The sequence below is a fragment of the Cotesia glomerata genome, unplaced genomic scaffold (assembly GCF_020080835.1).
Source record: "Cotesia glomerata isolate CgM1 unplaced genomic scaffold, MPM_Cglom_v2.3 scaffold_15, whole genome shotgun sequence".
Taxonomy (NCBI): domain Eukaryota; kingdom Metazoa; phylum Arthropoda; class Insecta; order Hymenoptera; family Braconidae; genus Cotesia; species Cotesia glomerata.
This window is the reverse complement of record NW_025401886.1, coordinates 361040-379587: the sequence shown is the minus strand read 5'-3', so window position 1 is coordinate 379587 and position 18548 is coordinate 361040. Positions and strand designations below refer to the sequence as shown.

Genomic DNA, 18548 nt, shown 5'->3' with positions numbered 1-18548 from the left:
CTGACGGAGAAGAAACAAAGAGAAAAGAGTTTGATTAAATGTTTATTATCATTAAAGGTTAAATATTGTAGATTATTAATTTTGCTTTAGTTTTCTAGCCTTAAAAAAATATATTGAAGAAAAAATATAAAAAACAGAGAAAGTAAACAAGATATTAATAAGTTTTTTTTTTTTTTTTATTTTAACCCCGCTTTTCAGACTTCTGTCTCGATGGGGGTCCGGCCGAGACCGGAAGGGGATTCCAGGCTGATCGGTACATTAAGTTTGGCAGAATAAGTTTGGCGGTATTACATACTTTTTCAGCCTGGAGAGTAATGCGGCGATGGGCCGACTTTGGGGAAACTGCACGCATTTGCCTGTGGCCCACCGGTAGCACAGGGCTTGGGGAAACCATCGAAAAACCCAAACCTGTACAGCCCGGCGTGAGTTACGAGCACCGATGTTCACTGAAAATTAAATTTCAGCTCACACCGAGATTCGAACCCACGCCTCACCAGTCCCAAGCAAGCATGACAAGCATTATACCGCTTAGCCATGGGACTGGCTAGATATTAATACGTTTAAATCAATGATCGGCCAAAATTTCACGAAAAAATATATTCAAGGCTTAATATCTCGCTTAATATTGATCTTAGCGATTTGGTCCATAGGACTTTTTTTATTGGAAATTGAATTCTCTACAAGTTTGTTATTTACATTTTTTCCGTAGCTCTTGATATTTACGAGATAAATGCGAAAAAACGCCAATTTTATGAAAAAATCAGGTTCAGTGGCCCGTACTGCCTCGCCAGTGTGAGTTACGACTTTGCGGCAATGGCCACTTTTGTAGAGCGTTTAATTTTAAGAAAAAACCATCTTCGATCAAAGTGATTCCATGAAATGCCGCTGAGCTTTAGAAATTCAAAAATTAAAAATCAAAGTTTTTGTGTATTTTCAATGGGAAATATTCACATGCCTTGGTCGAGGACGTTAATTAATATTAAGAGCTCAAACTTTCAGGGAATTTTTTTTTGGGTATTTCCAACAAGAATTCACGATGGGACCGAAAAAAAAAAATAAAGTAAAAAAAAAAATCACCCTAATATATATAATATCCGAACAAAAACAGTTTCACTGTAAAAAATTGCGCCAAGTCCACGTTCATAGAACTCATCTCAATAACATTTGCATTTTACAAAAAAAATTAGGCTCGTTTCAATAATTTTCATTCCCTACAAAAAGATGTGAAATACAAAAAAATATCAAGAAACCGTCATAATGTTGAAAAAATTGAAATAAAATTTGTTAAAAATTAAAAAATTAAAAAAAAAATTTTATCGTACTTGGCGCGCGTCATTGAGTACCGCAAATTTTTTCGGAAGCATGTCAACTCAAGAAAAAACGATTTCGCTTGTATATATATAATCATATTATACATTTATATAGATTTACATTAGTCAAGGATACTGAACTCATTGAAAACATTGCATAGTGTATTAATTATCAGTTTTAGTGAAAAAACCCTGTTTTTAAATTTTTTTTTAGATCTTTAGTGAAAACAACTGTCAATATGGTGGTGTGTTCAAGAAATCTGAAATTATATAAAATTTTTGGATTCATTTTTTTTCAGCTTCGTCATTAATCTTTAATGAAGAACCTTATGCAATATTAAAGCTTGATATTGCTTCGTTTAATTGTAATTAACACATTTTGATTGGCACTCACACCGCATTTTCCCAATGTAGTCGGCCATATGTTTTATTTTTTAGTAAACACAATTCTCACAATGCAACCGACCCAACGTGTGCATGCGTATCGACTTGTATGTAGTTTGCAACTGCATATGGAATGTCGATTTTACCTAACTTTTGTAAAACTTATTATGAAATAATAAAGGTTCACTTACTTATAAATTTCTCAACATTAAAAAAATGTTCATTTATCCTGAAAAAATTTGGGGTACTCAATGACGCGCGCCAAGTACGATAAAAAATTTTTTTTTTTAATTTTTTAATTTTTAACAAATTTCATTTCAATTTTTTCAATATTATGACGGTTTCTTGGTATTTTTTTGTATTTCACATCTTTTTGTAGAGAATGAAAATTATTGAAACGACTCAGTAAACACGTTTACGTCAATGTGACGTCAAAATGACATTGGGCTATGTCAGGATTTACGTAAGATACAAGTCACGAATGAGTCATATGTGACTTATTATTTCACACTTCTTGACGTAAGATTCTGATGTAAAAATATGACGTAGTCATGACGTCAGTATTATGTCTCAATGACATTTATGACGTCAATATGACATACCTGTGATGTCTATATCATGATAATAATGTCATTATGACGTAAAAGTGATGTAAGTGATGTAAGAATTGTACCTCAGAAAAAATATTTTAAAAAAAATTTCTCAAAAATAAAAAGATGGCAATTTTGAAATTAATTATAGTGTTGTGGACTTATTACAAAGTTTGAAACACTAGTTATATGTTGATACTTGATGAAAAAATCCTGAAATATGCTGGGCTCGAACTTGGGTCCTCACGTATCGGAGTCTGGAACGCTGCTCACTTATCCAAGTAACGGTTCATGTCACGAAGTAAATAACTTATGTGATAAGCCTTACATGACGAAAAATGCTTATTTTATAATTTTTTCTGAGATTAAATGGATTTTAAGAGCTGGAATTGTATAAAATTAAAGTCTAATTTTTATTTATTTATATTTATTTATTTATTTATTTCCCAAAATTACATACATAGTCTTACAAAAATAACTACATATAATCCCCATAGAGACAAAAGATTGTCTGTACATAGGGTAGGGAAAAAGAGATAGGCTTAATGCCTAGTGCTATACAAAATATTCATAACTAATTGAGTCACTCTTTCATGAGCCTTAAAGGATAAATTACAATTATATGTTTGATCTATTTTATATTTTCTTTGATTTTGTATCTGGTTACTAATTTTTTATAATTTTATTATTTTAGAGAATTAGATGAGTTTGAGTATTTGATAACCACTTTTTTATTTCGATTTTGTTTGTTTTATTAAATTTCGATAATTCTTTATATTGCGTTGGTAAAATATTAAAATATTTTGTTGCTACGTAATATGGGCTTTTGCAGTATTTCGTTTTATTGATTTTACATAGTTTTATCTTTTTATGTCTAGATCTACCATCGTAATCATTGTACAGTTTTTTACATGCATCATAGTAGTATAATAAACTATTTAAGATAAAAGTTTGTTTGATATTTAGTAGTGTGTTATGTTCCAGCCTAAGTTTTTTAATTATTCTTTTTTGCATAGACAATAGAGGGTTAATTACATTTTTGTAGGCACCCCCCCAAGCTATAATACCATAGTTTATTATACTTTCAAATATCGCATGATATATCATTTTCAAAGTCCTGGTATCCATAATTTGATCTAGTTTATATATTATAAATTCAAAATATTTAACTTTTTTAATTAATTCTTTTACATTTATATCCCATTTCATCAGATAGTCTATGTATATTCCTAAGTACTTATAATTATCTACTCTTTTGAGATCTTTATTATTTATATACAGTCTTATATTATGCGGTATATTACTTTTAAAACTACAAAATGTTATGTACACTGTCTTATCTACATTTAAAGTTAGTTGGTTGTTTTTTAGCCATTTACTGATTTCAGCTAATCTCTCATTCATTGTAAGTTGCACATATTCCCAATTTTTGCCTGAGGCTAAAATAGCAGTATCGTCTGCATATGATATTAGAGAGCCTTTATTGACATTTTGGAACATATCATTAATATAAAGCACAAAGAGTAGTGGTCCTAGAATAGTACCTTGCGGTACTCCAATTTTTACATATTTCTCACTGCTAATGCTATCTTGATATCTAACTACTTATGTTCTTTCATGTAAGTAATCCTCTATTAAATCATGTGCTACACCTCTGATACCATATTTTTCTATTTTGTTTAACAAAATTCTGTGATTAACTGTGTCGAACGCTTTAGCTAAGTCGAGGAAGGTTATTATAGTTTTATTGTCCATGTTATAATTTTCATATATGTAATTAGTGATATAAGAATGAGCATCAGCTGTGCTTTTATTTCTTAGAAAACCGAACTATTTGTCGGAGAAAATATTACATTTTGTCATGAAGTTATAAATCCTCTCGTGTATTAATTTTTCAAAAATTTTGGCTAAATTTGAAATCAATGAAATCGGTCTATAGTTACTAGGATTATCTCTATTTCCAGATTTAAAGATTGGCACAATTAGCGCTGATTTCAAAGCATCAGGCCATTTTCCCTTGGAGATACATAGATTAAAAATATGTTCAAGAGGTTGACTTATACAGTGACTTAAAATTTTAATTACTTTGGTACTAACCTCCCCGGGAAAAAATGATCAGACCTGTTCATGCCTGTTCATGTCTGATCAGGTCTGAAATTAGACCTGGTCAGGCCTGTTCATGTATGATCAGGCCTGAAGTTAGTCATGAGCATGCCTGTCCAGGCCTGTTCATGTCTGAAGCGTTAAAGACGCTCAGGCCTGATCAGACCTGTCCATGTCTGACCAGACCTGTCCATGCCTGATCAGACCTGTTCATGTCTGAAGCGTTAAAGACACTCAGGCCTGATCAGACCTGTCCATGCCTGACCAGACCTGTTCATGTCTGAAGCGTTAAAGATGCTCAGGCCTGATCAGACCTGCCCATGCCTGTCCATGTTTGATCAGGCCTGTTCATGTCTGAAGCGTTAAAGACGCTCAGGCCTGATCAGACCTGTTCATGCCTGACCAGACCTGTCCATGCCTGATCAGACCTGTTCATGTCTAAAGCGTTAAAGACGCTCAGGCCTGATCAGATCTGTCCATGCCTGACCAGGCCTGTCCATGTTTGATCAGGCCTGTTCATGTCTGAAGCGTTAAATACGCTCAGGCCTGATCAGGCCTGTTCATGTCTGTTTATCTCAGAAACGTTAAATACGTTCAGGCCTGATCAGACCCGTTCATGTCTGATCAGGCCTGTTCATGTCTAGAAAAGCTATATTCACCCTACGGTAGATTTTCAATGATTATCAAATTACTTTTATTTATTGAATAATAAAATATACCTGCAGGTATAATCAGGCCTGAGCGTATTTAACGCTTCAGACATGAACAGGGATGGACAGGCATGAACAGGTATGATCAGGCCTGAGCGTATTTAACACTTCAGACATGAACAGGCATGGTCAGGTCTGATCATTTTTTTCCGGGTAGATCTGATCAGACTTGCATAGTCAGAGATGTGATAAAAATTTTTTCTTTGACGAAAAAAATTTTTTTGGTCATCACAAAAAGTGCAAAATTATTTTTATCATTACGTTTAAATAATTTTGAAATAAAAAATTTGTTACATTTCCTATGGGATGTTTTGCTCTGCTCTGCTTTTGCCTAATATTGAAATCATTACTTATTTTATTATTTAAATAAATGTGATGTTATAATGAGATTCGGTTAGATAAATAAATTAAGACTATCAAAATATATTATAAAATCAATTTTTATATTATATTTATGATAAACTTATTCGATACGTTATGTACTTCATAGAATTGTTGTCACATAAGATAGCAGCACAGCAGGCGGGAACTTCAAGGCGCACGGATATCACCAAAGTTAAACAGCATTGAGCGTGGTCAGTAGTTGGATGGGTGACTGCTGGTGATACAGCCGTACAATTATATGTAATCATTTTTTTTTATTTTTATTTATTATAGAGAATTGCATATGACTCTATCAAATACTATATTCATAAAATTGAACAAAACAATTTATTAAAAGTAACAATGGGCTTTCAGACCTGACCATGTCTGATCAGGCCTGATCAGGCATGGTCATTTTTCATGTCTGATCAGGCCTGAAGACTCATGCCTGTTCATGTCTGATCAGGTCTGATCATTTTTTCCCGGGTCATCTCTTCCACCTGCTTTATCTTTCATCGCGTTAATGGTCTTTATTATTTCATTTATAGTTATAGGTTGTATAAAGATCGATTCAATGTTTCGTACAATGCCATTGGAGGCATTGTCTATAATGTTTTTATCTATTCCTAATTCATTAGCTAATCTAATTCCTACTTCACTGAAATGATTAAGTAATGCATCTGCAATGTCCCCTGTTGCAGATACAATCCTATCATTTAAATGTAAACTATCGATTTTATTTTCAGTTTTTACCTTCCTACCTAGTTTTTTATTTATATATTGCCATAGTTTTTTACTATCCCGTAAACTGTTATTAATAATATTTTTCTCGTATATGTCTTTGGCAGATTTTATTATTTTGTTTAATACTTTACAATACTGCTTATATTCATTTTTAATAACTATATTTTCTTTATCTAATTTCCATAAATTAAACAGAAATTCTTTGGTATTACAAGATATAATAATTCCCTTAGTGATCCAGTTTTTTCTGGGTATATTTTTCTTATTTTTGTTTCTTTGTTTTTGTTTTAAAGAAGCTTGTTTTATTAAATTTTGTATTTTATTTATTAATATTTCAGTGGCTTGGTTTGGATCCTGTATATTCAATATATTCGACAAATCAATTTTTTGACTTAATATAGTCAATTTTTTAAAATCTAAGTTTGGTTTGTCTTTTGTATTTTCTTTTTCACTAGTCCAGTCAAATGTAATTAAGATTGGATAGTGATCAGTAAATACATTTGTATATGTATATGAATTTATTTTCATTAGATTTGATCTGACGTACATATTGTCTATACATGAACCTTCCACGCTTTTAATACTGGGTCTAGTTACGCTACTGAAAAAAGGAATATAACCCATTTCTAAAAGATTAGCTAGAAATACATCAGAGTTCGTATCCGATTTAAGTGTGTCTATATTAAAATCTCCCACAATACAGTGATGTTTTATATTTGTATTTAGGACTAGATAGTTATATAAATCTTTATTAAAAATTTCTTTATTTATATGATGACTCCTGTACAGTCCGGAGATTTTAATATATGCACTATTTTTACTTTTAATAGTCGTTGCTAGTATTTTGCAGTATCCTGCTTCTTCGATTTCTACGGTGTGTTCCAGAGTAGATTTCACGTATATAACCACTCCATCTGCTTTGTTGACACTTCCTTTATTGTAATACATACTATACTTGTCTATATTAAATACCTTATGGTATTCAAGCTTCCACGTTTCTGTGCATACAATGACATCTGGTTTAACACTCAATCTACTAATAAACACTTCTAGGTTGTTGTGATTAGATTTTAAGCCTCTGACATTTAGATGTAGTATAATCATGTCAGTTGGTGATAAGTTTTTATTCAAGTCTTGTAGTCTGTCATATTGACTTTCAATATTGTTTATATTTACACATTCACTTAAATCTTCCATTTGATTGAACATAATAATAGCTAATAATATGCAAATGTTTTCACATAGACTATGTTATTCGTCGATAATACAGACTTCTTGACCAGGGATTTTACCTAGGAGTTTAGGTATTTTTGGTAAAATAGGGTAATCTGTCTCATTTAGTAATTTTTGTATTCTATGCTTAAGGTATTCACAACTATTTGCTTCATTTGGGTGGTGTTTGGTATCTTTGTTTTGCTTAAATTTTTTACTAATAATTTATACAATTTCATAAAATTATATTAAACTCATGAAATTTTATAAAGTTCTATAAAACTTTGTAAAAACTCTTATAAAAGGCTCTCTAGTGAAACTTGTGGTAATTAATAGACAATTTATAAATTTTCATAAGAATTGATTGAATCTTACACTTTCAAAAATTTTCGTCTAAAAGCGGACACAGAGAACTTTCACAAAGTGAAATTTTTTCAGAGTAAACGATGTATCCGTGTCATTTGAATATTTTTTAATACTTATTGATTTCTCAAGACTCGAATTTTTTTTTTATTTAATTTTTTCCGAAAATTTAGTATTTTTCATTTGGATTTTTCTTCTTCAAAATTTCAATTTACAAAATTTAGATTTTTTTTTTAATTTCAACTCTTTTAAGTATACCATTTTTAATCTATATTTCTTTTTAATTTCAATTTTTTTCGAAATTTGAATTTCTTTAATTTAACATACTAACAACATTATGAAACTTGATGTACACAGTAAAAATTTTGCGTCATTGTGTCAAAAATTTTGTGTTAAAATTTTATGTTAAATATTTAACATTGTTTTATGTTGATTTAACACAATAAATGTTAAATTTACACTTAAAAAGTTAAATATTTAACACAAAAATTTTTAACACTAAAGTTTTTGACGCAATGACGCAAAATTTTTTACTGTGTAAAATACTATTAGTCTCGTCAATAACAATCATGGAACTGTTTGAATTATTTCAAATACAATGTTTCATAAGTAGCAGCACTAATGTCAGAAAATTATTTTTCAAGTAATAGTGCAATATTTAAATGACTGACATTTAATTTCTTGACGCGAAATCATAAGAAATTATATGTTTACTCGCTTGACGGTTTAAAAATTTAGAGTTCATGCCACATAAATTGAACTCGGTATTTTGTTATCAGTTTCACACCAAATCATTTATACTGAATGAAGTCGAAAATATTTTTACAATGGATAAAAGTACCTAAATTCATGGAAAAAATATAAGTGAGAAACATATGCAACGAAAAAAAAGTATTTCTTGCACCAAGAAAATTTTGACGGAGGCCGAAGTTATATTGGAGCAAGAGGTGTTTTCGTGTCAAGAAATTTTGACTTCATTCACGAAATTTTCAGTCATCTTTAATATATTTTTGGTCCAAAGAAATTTACCTTTGAGTCAAGATTTTTTTTCTGCAGTGTATGGAAACATACAAGCAAAGATACAAAAAGTTTATATCCCACATGTATTTAATTTGTATGTTTTTATCTTAAAAACGTAAATGAAAAATATTTTGTATGTTATTTGCTAATATGTTAGATATATTCATTAATATTATAAATTATAAATTTTTGTTATTAAGAGCGGACTTAAATTTGCAAGGTACCAGCTTAAATCAGCTGTTTACCTCTTCCTGATTCTTACTAAATTTTAAACCAATTTTCACTAATATTTAGCGATTAATTGTAAATTAGACATCTTGTTAAAGAAGTTTTATATTTGATAAATTTTGATCAATCGATAATATTAAAAAAATACATCCCCCAAATTTTATCAATATTATGGAAAATAATCGTTTGTCACTGATTTAAAAAATGACTTTCAAATTACGTCAGTATTATGTACAATTGTGACAAATTATTGATGTTAAATAATGACTCACAGATGGTATCGGTATTACGTAAGACCGTGACTTGTCACTGATGTAAACACATGATATTAATCTTACGTCAAGATTACGTACAACCGTGACTTGTCACTGATGTAAACGCATGATGTTAAACTTACGTCAAGATTACGTACAGCCGTGACTTGTCACTGATGTAAACGCATGATGTTAAACTTACGTCGTTATGACATACAATGATGGCATTAATGTTACGTAATATTGTAGTTTATATATTATGTCAGTTGTACGTAATATCTAAGTCATTTCCGTTACATCATAGAGAAGTAATAAACTTACATCAGTATGATGTCAAAAATATATCATATATTTTTACATCATAATTGGATCACAAGACAGGTCAATTTTACGTCATATTTACGTAAAATATTGTGACATTCCTATGACTTATAAATGACGTCATATTGAAGTCATGTGTTCACTGGGGAGCCTAATTTTTTTTGTAAAGTGCAAATGTTATTGAGATGAGTTCTATGAACGTGGACTTGGCGCAATTTTTTACAGTTAAACTGTTTTTGTTCGGATTTCATATCTTTTTGTTAAGTGTCATTTTTTGCTCGCCTCTACATTACACTTGTAACTTACAGACATAAGTGTGCTATGTTGTATCTAGTAAACCTTCTACCCTTGATTCTATGTACAGTGTATTTAAAAAAAGAACTTGAGAGGTGTCAAGGGACACCCGGATGGAACGAAGTTCCTTTAGATTAATTAGTGAAGGAATTGTAATAAAATTATCCATTGGAAACTTTACATTTCAGAAAAAAACGAGTGAGCCTCACAGGCATAAGGTCACAATAGAAGTGAAACTTTTTTAATCGTTAAGTTGGTCTATATTATATGTATATTTATAATATAGCATCTCATGTTTTGAAAAACACAAGAAAATAATTTTATCAACTACCCGGTATTTGAGAAATAAAACACAAAAGTTTGAAAAATCCAAAAATGCACGCCTGATAACGCTAATTTATTAAAAAAATTGTGTAATTGATTAAAAAAAAATTAGGAATACGGTTGACCCTGAAGGCCATCCCTGCAACTTCCCGCCAATTCTATACCTAAACGCTTGAAATTGCACTTATGACGTTTTAGAGCTCTTCAAGCTCATAAATACAATTTGTATATTATTTTGAGCTCTCCGAGCTCAAAAAAATAGCTTTTGTATGCTTTTGAGCTCTTCGAGCTCAAAAGTTTGATAGAAGTTTGATAAAACACTATTTTTTTAATTTTCAAATCGCAATAACTTTTGAATGAATGAACCGATTTTCACGCGGTTGGTGGCATTTGACGCAGTTTTTTAAGCTTCATAAAAAATGTTTGAGTTTATATTGACAGAGTGGAAAAATTCGGAGTAATTCCGAAAAAACGCTTTTTTCGGTTTTCTTTCGTCAAAGATAACTCACGAACGAATTAACCGATTTGAACTGGCGGCGATCGATGTGGTTTTTTGATGTTAAGAGCTGATTAGTTTTTAAAATTGATCGGTAGAGCCGTTTAAAAGTTATTCCAAAAAAACCACTTTGAAAAAATTTTTTTTTGTAGTTTTTTTGCGATTTCTCAAAATCTACCGGTCCGAATCGATCTAAAGTGTATTGAAAATCTAAGTTTGGTCAAGCCCTTTCAAATGGCACCAACCGCGATAAAATCGGTCGAGCTGTTCAAAAGTTACGAGAGGTTTAAATACATCCACACACACACACACACACACACACACACACACACCATCGCGGGAATAGTCAGGGAAGCTTCCTATGGACTTCAAAACGTCGAGATTCGATGAAAACTCTATTTTCGTAAAATAGGGTGAAAACAATAACTTCCCGATTTTTGAAAATCTTCGATTTTCTTAGCGGGAAGTTAAAAATGATAATTAAAGGAATTATTGATTTAAATTAAATAATCTGGAGCTCAATCACATAATAATAATAGTAATAATAATAATAAATATCATCATTACTATTATATTTATCATCAATTCAGTGTGACCATTAAAATTATTTTCAATATCATATTTATTATTATTATTTTTTTTATTATTTAGTGTCATTATCATATTGATGTTAGTAAAGATCACAATTCGTAAACTTATAAATAATATTCGTATTATGTAAGGAATATCATCGTTTCAAACTTCGCTCAATGAACAAGTAGTGCCACCTACAGGCAACAATCATCAAGACGTTGTAGTATCTGTACATTGCTCGAACAGAATTACTCAGATCTTGATCAGCTGACTTTTCCGAAGAAAGCAAAATCAAACAATTCTAGCTCTTATAAGTATTGACTCTAGTTAATAAATGCAATTGAATTAGAAGAAAATACATTTAGAAAAATACATATGGAAAGTTGTTTAATAATTAATTCCAGGGATTTTATATTAAGAAAAATTTTCAAATCAAAAGTTGTATTTTTCCCGCGGAAATTGAATGGTTATAAAGTTTCAATATAACTCGTTTGAAGGATTAAAGTATCACTTTTCGTACAATATCTAGCAGCATTAATAAAATTTTATATAAATAAGCCGCGAATACTCTTTAGCTTAGATTGATACACTAAATTATCAATTGTAAGCTTTTAATTTCACATAAATTTAAAAAAAATTTTTACATTTTTGTAGTTGTGATAGTCGTGAATTTGAATTTAATACTTTAATACCTAATAATTTAAAAACAATATCAATGATAATAATGATAAATAGTATTATCAATTTATTTTTACCATTATAAATTATGCTCAGAAGAAATAACGTCTTATTCCTTGGATTAAGTGAATCTTCTTCAGATTCTTCGTCGGAGCGACTAACAGATGATATGAAACGAGTGCAGAATATCTGTAACAGTCTGGCAAATAATGTTGGGTTTTTATCCTGCTCCAGAATTGGTAAATTCTCGAATAGCTTGTTACGGCCTAGACCAATTAAGGTTGCATTAGTTAACCACATTTCTGTTGACCAGATCATATCATCTCTAATTCTGGAGAAAAAGAAGAAATCAATTCCTACACTTCCGATAAACCTTTCGATTGTGCAAGACCGCACAGAACTACAGAGGAAGGAGCAGAAACTAGTCCGTCAACAACTTCTGGAGAGGACAGCAGCTGGGGAGAAGAATTTGAGGATTGTCACTCGAAATGGTCAACCGACCATAGTTCAGGATCGTCGAACTATTTCAGCGTCGACTCCGAGAATAACAACAGCCTAAACCTTAGATCTTCAGGCCTAACATTATACTATCAGAATGTTAGGGGATTAAATTCTAAGCTGGATCAAATTTATAGTAAAAGTTTTATGGCTGAGTATGACCTTTTTGCTTTCTCTGAGACATGGCTTAAATCTGGTGTTTTTGATAATGAAATTTTTAATAATAATTATTCTGTTTTTAGATGTGATAGACGGGAGGAGTTCAGGAGGTCGGGTGGAGGTGTACTAATTGCCTGCAGGAATTCTCTTAATGTAGCACCTTTAAAGTTTAATAATATCCTTAAAGAATTTCTCCAGATTGAGATAGTAGGTATTCAAATCATTAATCATGGTCTTAAAATTCACTTAGTGACTATATATATTCCACCTGATCTGCCTGCACAAATCTATTCTGACATCCTTGAGCTTCTCTCGTCTGACCCTGTCATGGATGCTGGAGCACTGGTACTTTTGGGTGATTTCAATTCTCCGTATTTTTCTGACTCTCTTAATGGTGGTCTGGATATGAAGGCTGACATACTCATTAATTTCTCCCTACTAAACAATTTAAATCAGTTCAATGATGTTTTGAACATCAATGGTAGAATACTTGACTTAGTGTTTTCATCGGTGGATTGCTTAGTTGTGGAGGAACAATCGCCTGTGGTAAAACTTGATACTTATCATCCGGCGTTGAGGATACTTGTCTCTGCTAACGTGGTAAGAAATAGATACCCTCTGAAAAAGGCGCTAGGTAATTATAATTTTCATAAAATGGACAGATTGCGTCTTATATCGGAACTTGAACTTATAAGTTGGGAACCATTACACGATCTTCATTCTCCGAATGAAAAATGTAAATATCTTTACAATAGTTTAGATTCGGCATTCTCTAAATCTATACCTAGCATTACTAATCTAACATACAGGCCATCCAAATATCCTCCTTGGTTTACCTCTGACATCATTAATGACTGTAAGGCCAAAGAACAATCTCGTCGTAAACTTAATATGGATAAATCTTATAACAACTCTCAACAATATAAGCATTTCAGAAAAACTCTAAAAGTAAAAATTAAATCAGCATATAATAATTACATAAAACGTACTGAGGATAAACTAATTTCGGATCCCAAGTCATTTTGGAATTATATTAAGTCTAAAAAAAATTGCAGTCAATTTCCCAGTAGCTTTTTATTAGATGGTATCTATGTAGATGATTCTGAAATAATTGCTAACTCTTTTGCCAAATTTTTCAGTAGTGTATATGAAAAATTTGATGATGATGTGTTCTCCTATCTTACAGTCAATAACAGAGTACTTTTGGGTGGTATTGAGTTACCTACTGAGCTTGATATAATGCGGTGTATAAATAAACTTCCCAATAAAATGTCATCGGGACTAGATGGTATCCCTTGTAAAGTAGTAAAGGATTGTTCCAGTGCATTAATCCTACCTCTAAAAATTATCTTCCATGTCTGTCTTACTAAGGGTATTTTTCCTGACATGTGGAAAACTTCCAAAGTATGTCCAATTCACAAATCCGGGGATAAGTCACTTATTGATAATTACAGACCTGTCTCAATCATACCTGCATTTGCTAGGATTTTTGAAATGATTTTATATGAACATTTACTTTCATACTTTACTCCATATATTACACCTTCACAACATGGCTTTCTGAAGAGAAGGTCTGTGGTAACGAATCTGCTTCCATACACTCAATTTATTTCAGATAATATTTCGAATGGGAAACAGGTTGATGTTATACACACGGACTTCTCTGAAGCCTTTGATAAGGTGGATATTCATATACTTATTGACAAATTAGTAGATCTTGGCATCCCTGGACAGCTAGTCAACTTAATGATATCATATCTCTCAAATAGAAAAAATTATGTACTTTTTAATGGTTATCTATCTCATGTATTCTATTCAACGTCTGGAGTTCCGCAAGGATCTAATCTTGGTCCGTTATTGTTTATTATATTTATTAATGACGTTGGATTCTTGCTATCGGTTTACATTGATCTATTTGCTGATGATGCCAAGATCTATCATGTCATACGCAATTCCAATGATTGTGAATTCTTACAATATAATCTGAATATATTTGCCAGTTGGTGTATGGATAATAAACTTTTTCTAAACAAGACTAAGTGTAAAATAATATCATTTCACAAATCTAACTGTTCAATTTTATTTGATTACACTATTGACAGCAAGACTTTAGATAGGGTCCAAACAGTTAATGATCTAGGCATAACTTTTGACTACCAGTTAACTTTCTATGATCATTACACAAATCTTGTACGTTCAACGACTAAAATTCTCGGTTTTGTGATTCGGTCTTCCAAAAAATTTAAGAACCTGAATGCCGTTAAAGCCCTTTATATATCACTTGTTAGATCAAGATTAGAATATGCATCTGTAGTGTGGTCACCAACTTATAAAAAGCAAATCAGTCTCATTGAAAAAGTCCAGAGAAAATTCGTCAAATACTTTTTATTTAAAAAATATGGAGTTCATCCTGATAGGGGAAATGATTACCTGGCCATGTGTGCAGAGACAAATCTTTTAACGTTGGAAGAAAGAAGGATCTGTGCTTCTGTACTTATTATGACGAGCATTCTGTCTAATAATATAGAATGTCCCAGATTCCTTGAAATTATACCTATACAAGTACCTCAAAGATTACTACGCTCTGATCAGCCTTTCTATCCACCAAAAATTAAAAATAATTTCACTTCATCATCACCATTATATAGAATGATTGATGCATGTAACACTATTGTACGTCAAAGTAATAATTTTGACCTGCTTGAGTCTTCTTCATCAATTAGTCCCAGTGCCCTTGCATCACTGGTAGTTAACACTAGATGAAAATAGTATCACTAAAACAATTAGGTTTGTAAATTATATCTTTATATTAATAATAATGTAAATTATATCTTATATTATGTAATAATTTCATCCAGCATTAGTGTATTAATGTATTAAAATTTCTTTAAAATTCTATGTAAGTTTCTGTTATTATTGAATAACTCAATAATTGTTAAGTATTTTGCTAACCGTTAACGCGCCTCTTGTATTACATATTGTAAATCAGAATTCTCTGTAATTGGCCTTCGGGCTGTTGAGATGTTTTCAAGTAATAAATAAATAAATAAATAAATATTTTCAGTATTATCCTTATTGTCATTGTTAATATTGTCGTTATTATAATTATTATTATTTTAATTATTATTTAGTGTCATTATCGTATTGTTGTTAGTAAATAACACAATTAGTAAACTTATAAATAATATTCGTATTATGTAAGGAATATCATCGTTTCAAACTTCGCTCAATGAACAAGTAGTGCCACCTACAGGCAACAATCATCAAGACGTTGTAGTATCTGTACATTGCTCGAACAGAATTGCTCAGATCTTGATCGGCTGACTTTTCCGAAGAAAGCAAAATCAAACAATTCTAGCTCTTTTAGGGCCAGTTTTTCAAATCAAGATAAAATTTTATCCAGGATGAAATTATTATTGCCAGTATATTTATATATATGAAATATATAGACATATTTTCATCATTAGATAAAATTTTATCCTGGATTGAAAAACTGGCCCTTAAATATTGACTCTAGTTAATAAATGCAACTGAATGAGAAGAAAATATATTTAGAAAAATACAGATCGAAAGTTATTTAATAATTAATCCTTGGGATTTTATATTAAAAAAAATATTTTAAGATTTTTTGTTTTTAAAAAAATTTTTAATTTAAAATTTGTATTTTTCCCGCGGAAATTGAATGTTTATAAAGTTTCAATATAAATCATTTAAAGTATCACTTTTCGTACAATATCTAGCAGCATTGATAAAATTTTATATCAATAAGCCGCGAACATTCTTTAGCTTAGATTGATAAACTAAATGATCAATTGTAAGCTTTTAATTTTACATATATTTTAAAAAAATTTTTACATTTTTGTAGTTGTGATAGTTGTAAATTTAAATTTAATATTTTAATACTTAATAATTTAAAAACAATATCAATGATAATAATAATAATAAATCGTATTATCAATTTATTTTTACCATTATAAATATTTTTAGTATCATCCTTATTGTCATTGTTAATATTGTCGTTATTATAATTATTATTTAGTGTCAATATTATATTGTTGTTAGTAAATATCACAATTCGTAAACTTATAAATAATATTCGTATTTTGTAAGAAATATCATTGTTTCAAACTTCGCTTAATTAACAAGTAGTGCCACCTACAGGCAACAATCATCAAGACGTTTGTAGTATCTGTACATTGCTCGAACAGAATTAATCAGATCTTGATCAGCTGACTTTTTCGAAGAAAGCAAAATCAAACAATTCTAGCTCTTTTAAGTATTGACTCTAGGTAATAAATGCAATTGAATTAAAAGAAAATATATTTAGAAAAATACATATGGAAAGTTATTTAATAATTAATTCTAGGGATTTTATATTAAAAAAAAATTTTTTGGGCACACAAAAGGTACACAAAAAAAAAAAGTTGTCTGTACATAGTACCAGACCCACCTACGGCCGTGTATTTCAATCCGCTGAATCCGAATCTGAAGTCAGTTTAGCTCGTACACCCTCAAAATTTTGAGAAAAATGCAAAAAACCCAAAAAAGAGGCAAAAAATTGCGATAAATTGCAGTCACAGCGATGAAAAAATTTTTTTGGATCCGGATCAAGTATAATTTTTATGTATTTTAATCTATTGAACCTGAATCTGAACTTTAATTAGCCCGTTGAGCCGTAAAAATTTCTAAAATTTGCGAAAAACCCAAAAAAATTGTAATAAATCATGAAAAATCGAAATTATCGAAATAAAAAAAATTTTTTGGATTCAGATTCAGTATGATTTTTATGTATTTTACTCCACTGAATTCGAATGTGAAATCTTGTCCCATTAACGTTTTAAAATTGATAAAAAATCTGAAAATGCCAAAAAAATCGGGAAAATTACAGTTATAAATGAGAAAAAATCTCTTAAACACGATTGTTAATGGCATGGGTACATTTTAATGCATGAAATATGATCTTAGAATCAAAAAATTGACAAAATTTTGAAATCTGTAAAAACTAACTTGTAAGGCGAAAGTACGAGACCATATTTTCGAATTACAGACTGTCGTTCGTTTGTATCAAATTTTTAACTTTCTGCTAAGAAAATCGAAGATTTTTGAAAAATCAGGAAGTTTTTGGTTTCACCCCGTTTTGCAAAAATCGAGGTTTCAACAGATCTCGATGTTTTGAAGCCCTAAGAAGCTTTCCTGACTATTTTCACGATGATGTCCGTACGTCTGCATGTGTGTGTGTGTGTGTGTGTGTGTGTGTGTGTGTGTGTGTGTGTGTGTGTGTGTGTGTGTGTGTGTGTGTGTGTGTGTGTGTGTGTGTGAGTGTGAGTGTGTGTGTGTGTGTGTTCGTGTGTGTGTGTGCGTGTGCGTGTATGTGAACGTGTGTGTGTGTGTGTGTGTGTGTGTGTTTTTTTTTATAGAGGAGGTCAAATACATTTACATATACCTGGACGAGATGTTTGTCCTGGGTATGTCGGACTCGGAAGTCAATATTATTGACAACAATACCGACTAAACATCCTTTCTCTCTTTCCCCATAGATGTTACGGGGAAGACTGGATCGGGACCGCGTTAGCATTACTTCAATCCAGTCCGTGTTGCGTCTCACGACGGTTGCTCCTAGTTACTAGTCTCTTTCTGCGATTTTTTCCTTTAAAAGACGCTGCGCATAGGCTGCGACAGCTGACCAGTTATCTTCTTTTTTGATCATGCAGGTTACTAAGCTCTCAGGGGAGAGCGTGGTGCCAATTGTTTCATCAGTACTGCTTTTGTAGTCCTTCCACCGGTCACACTCAAAGAACGTGTGCTCGACGTTGTCATTTTTGTCTGGGCAGTATTTGCACGTTGGTATGCTGTGCAGTCCCACCTTAAAAAGATAGTCATTGAACTGCCCATGTCCCGTCAATAGCTGGGTCAATAGCTGTCCG

The 18548-nt window shown here is 31.2% G+C and overlaps 1 protein-coding gene across 5 annotated transcripts in view; it reads left to right on the top strand.

Annotated features, from left to right (window-relative positions):
• LOC123273866 (Golgi-associated plant pathogenesis-related protein 1-like) overlaps positions 1-18548 on the top strand; it is a 298986-nt gene that overhangs the window by 85818 nt on the left and 194620 nt on the right. The window contains exons 2-4 of one of the 5 annotated variants that reach the window (XM_044741340.1): positions 12094-12206; positions 12281-12620; positions 12708-15681. The exons of 1 other annotated variant lie outside the window; for it this stretch is intronic. In XM_044741340.1, the coding sequence (XP_044597275.1) occupies positions 12137-12206; positions 12281-12620; positions 12708-15387 (3090 nt within the window). In that variant the 5' untranslated portion in view covers positions 12094-12136 and the 3' untranslated portion in view covers positions 15388-15681. Of the gene's footprint in view, positions 1-12063; positions 12207-12280; positions 15682-18548 lie in introns of those variants that run through there. 3 more of the 5 variants (XM_044741339.1, XM_044741337.1, XM_044741338.1) reach the window with 3 other exon arrangements.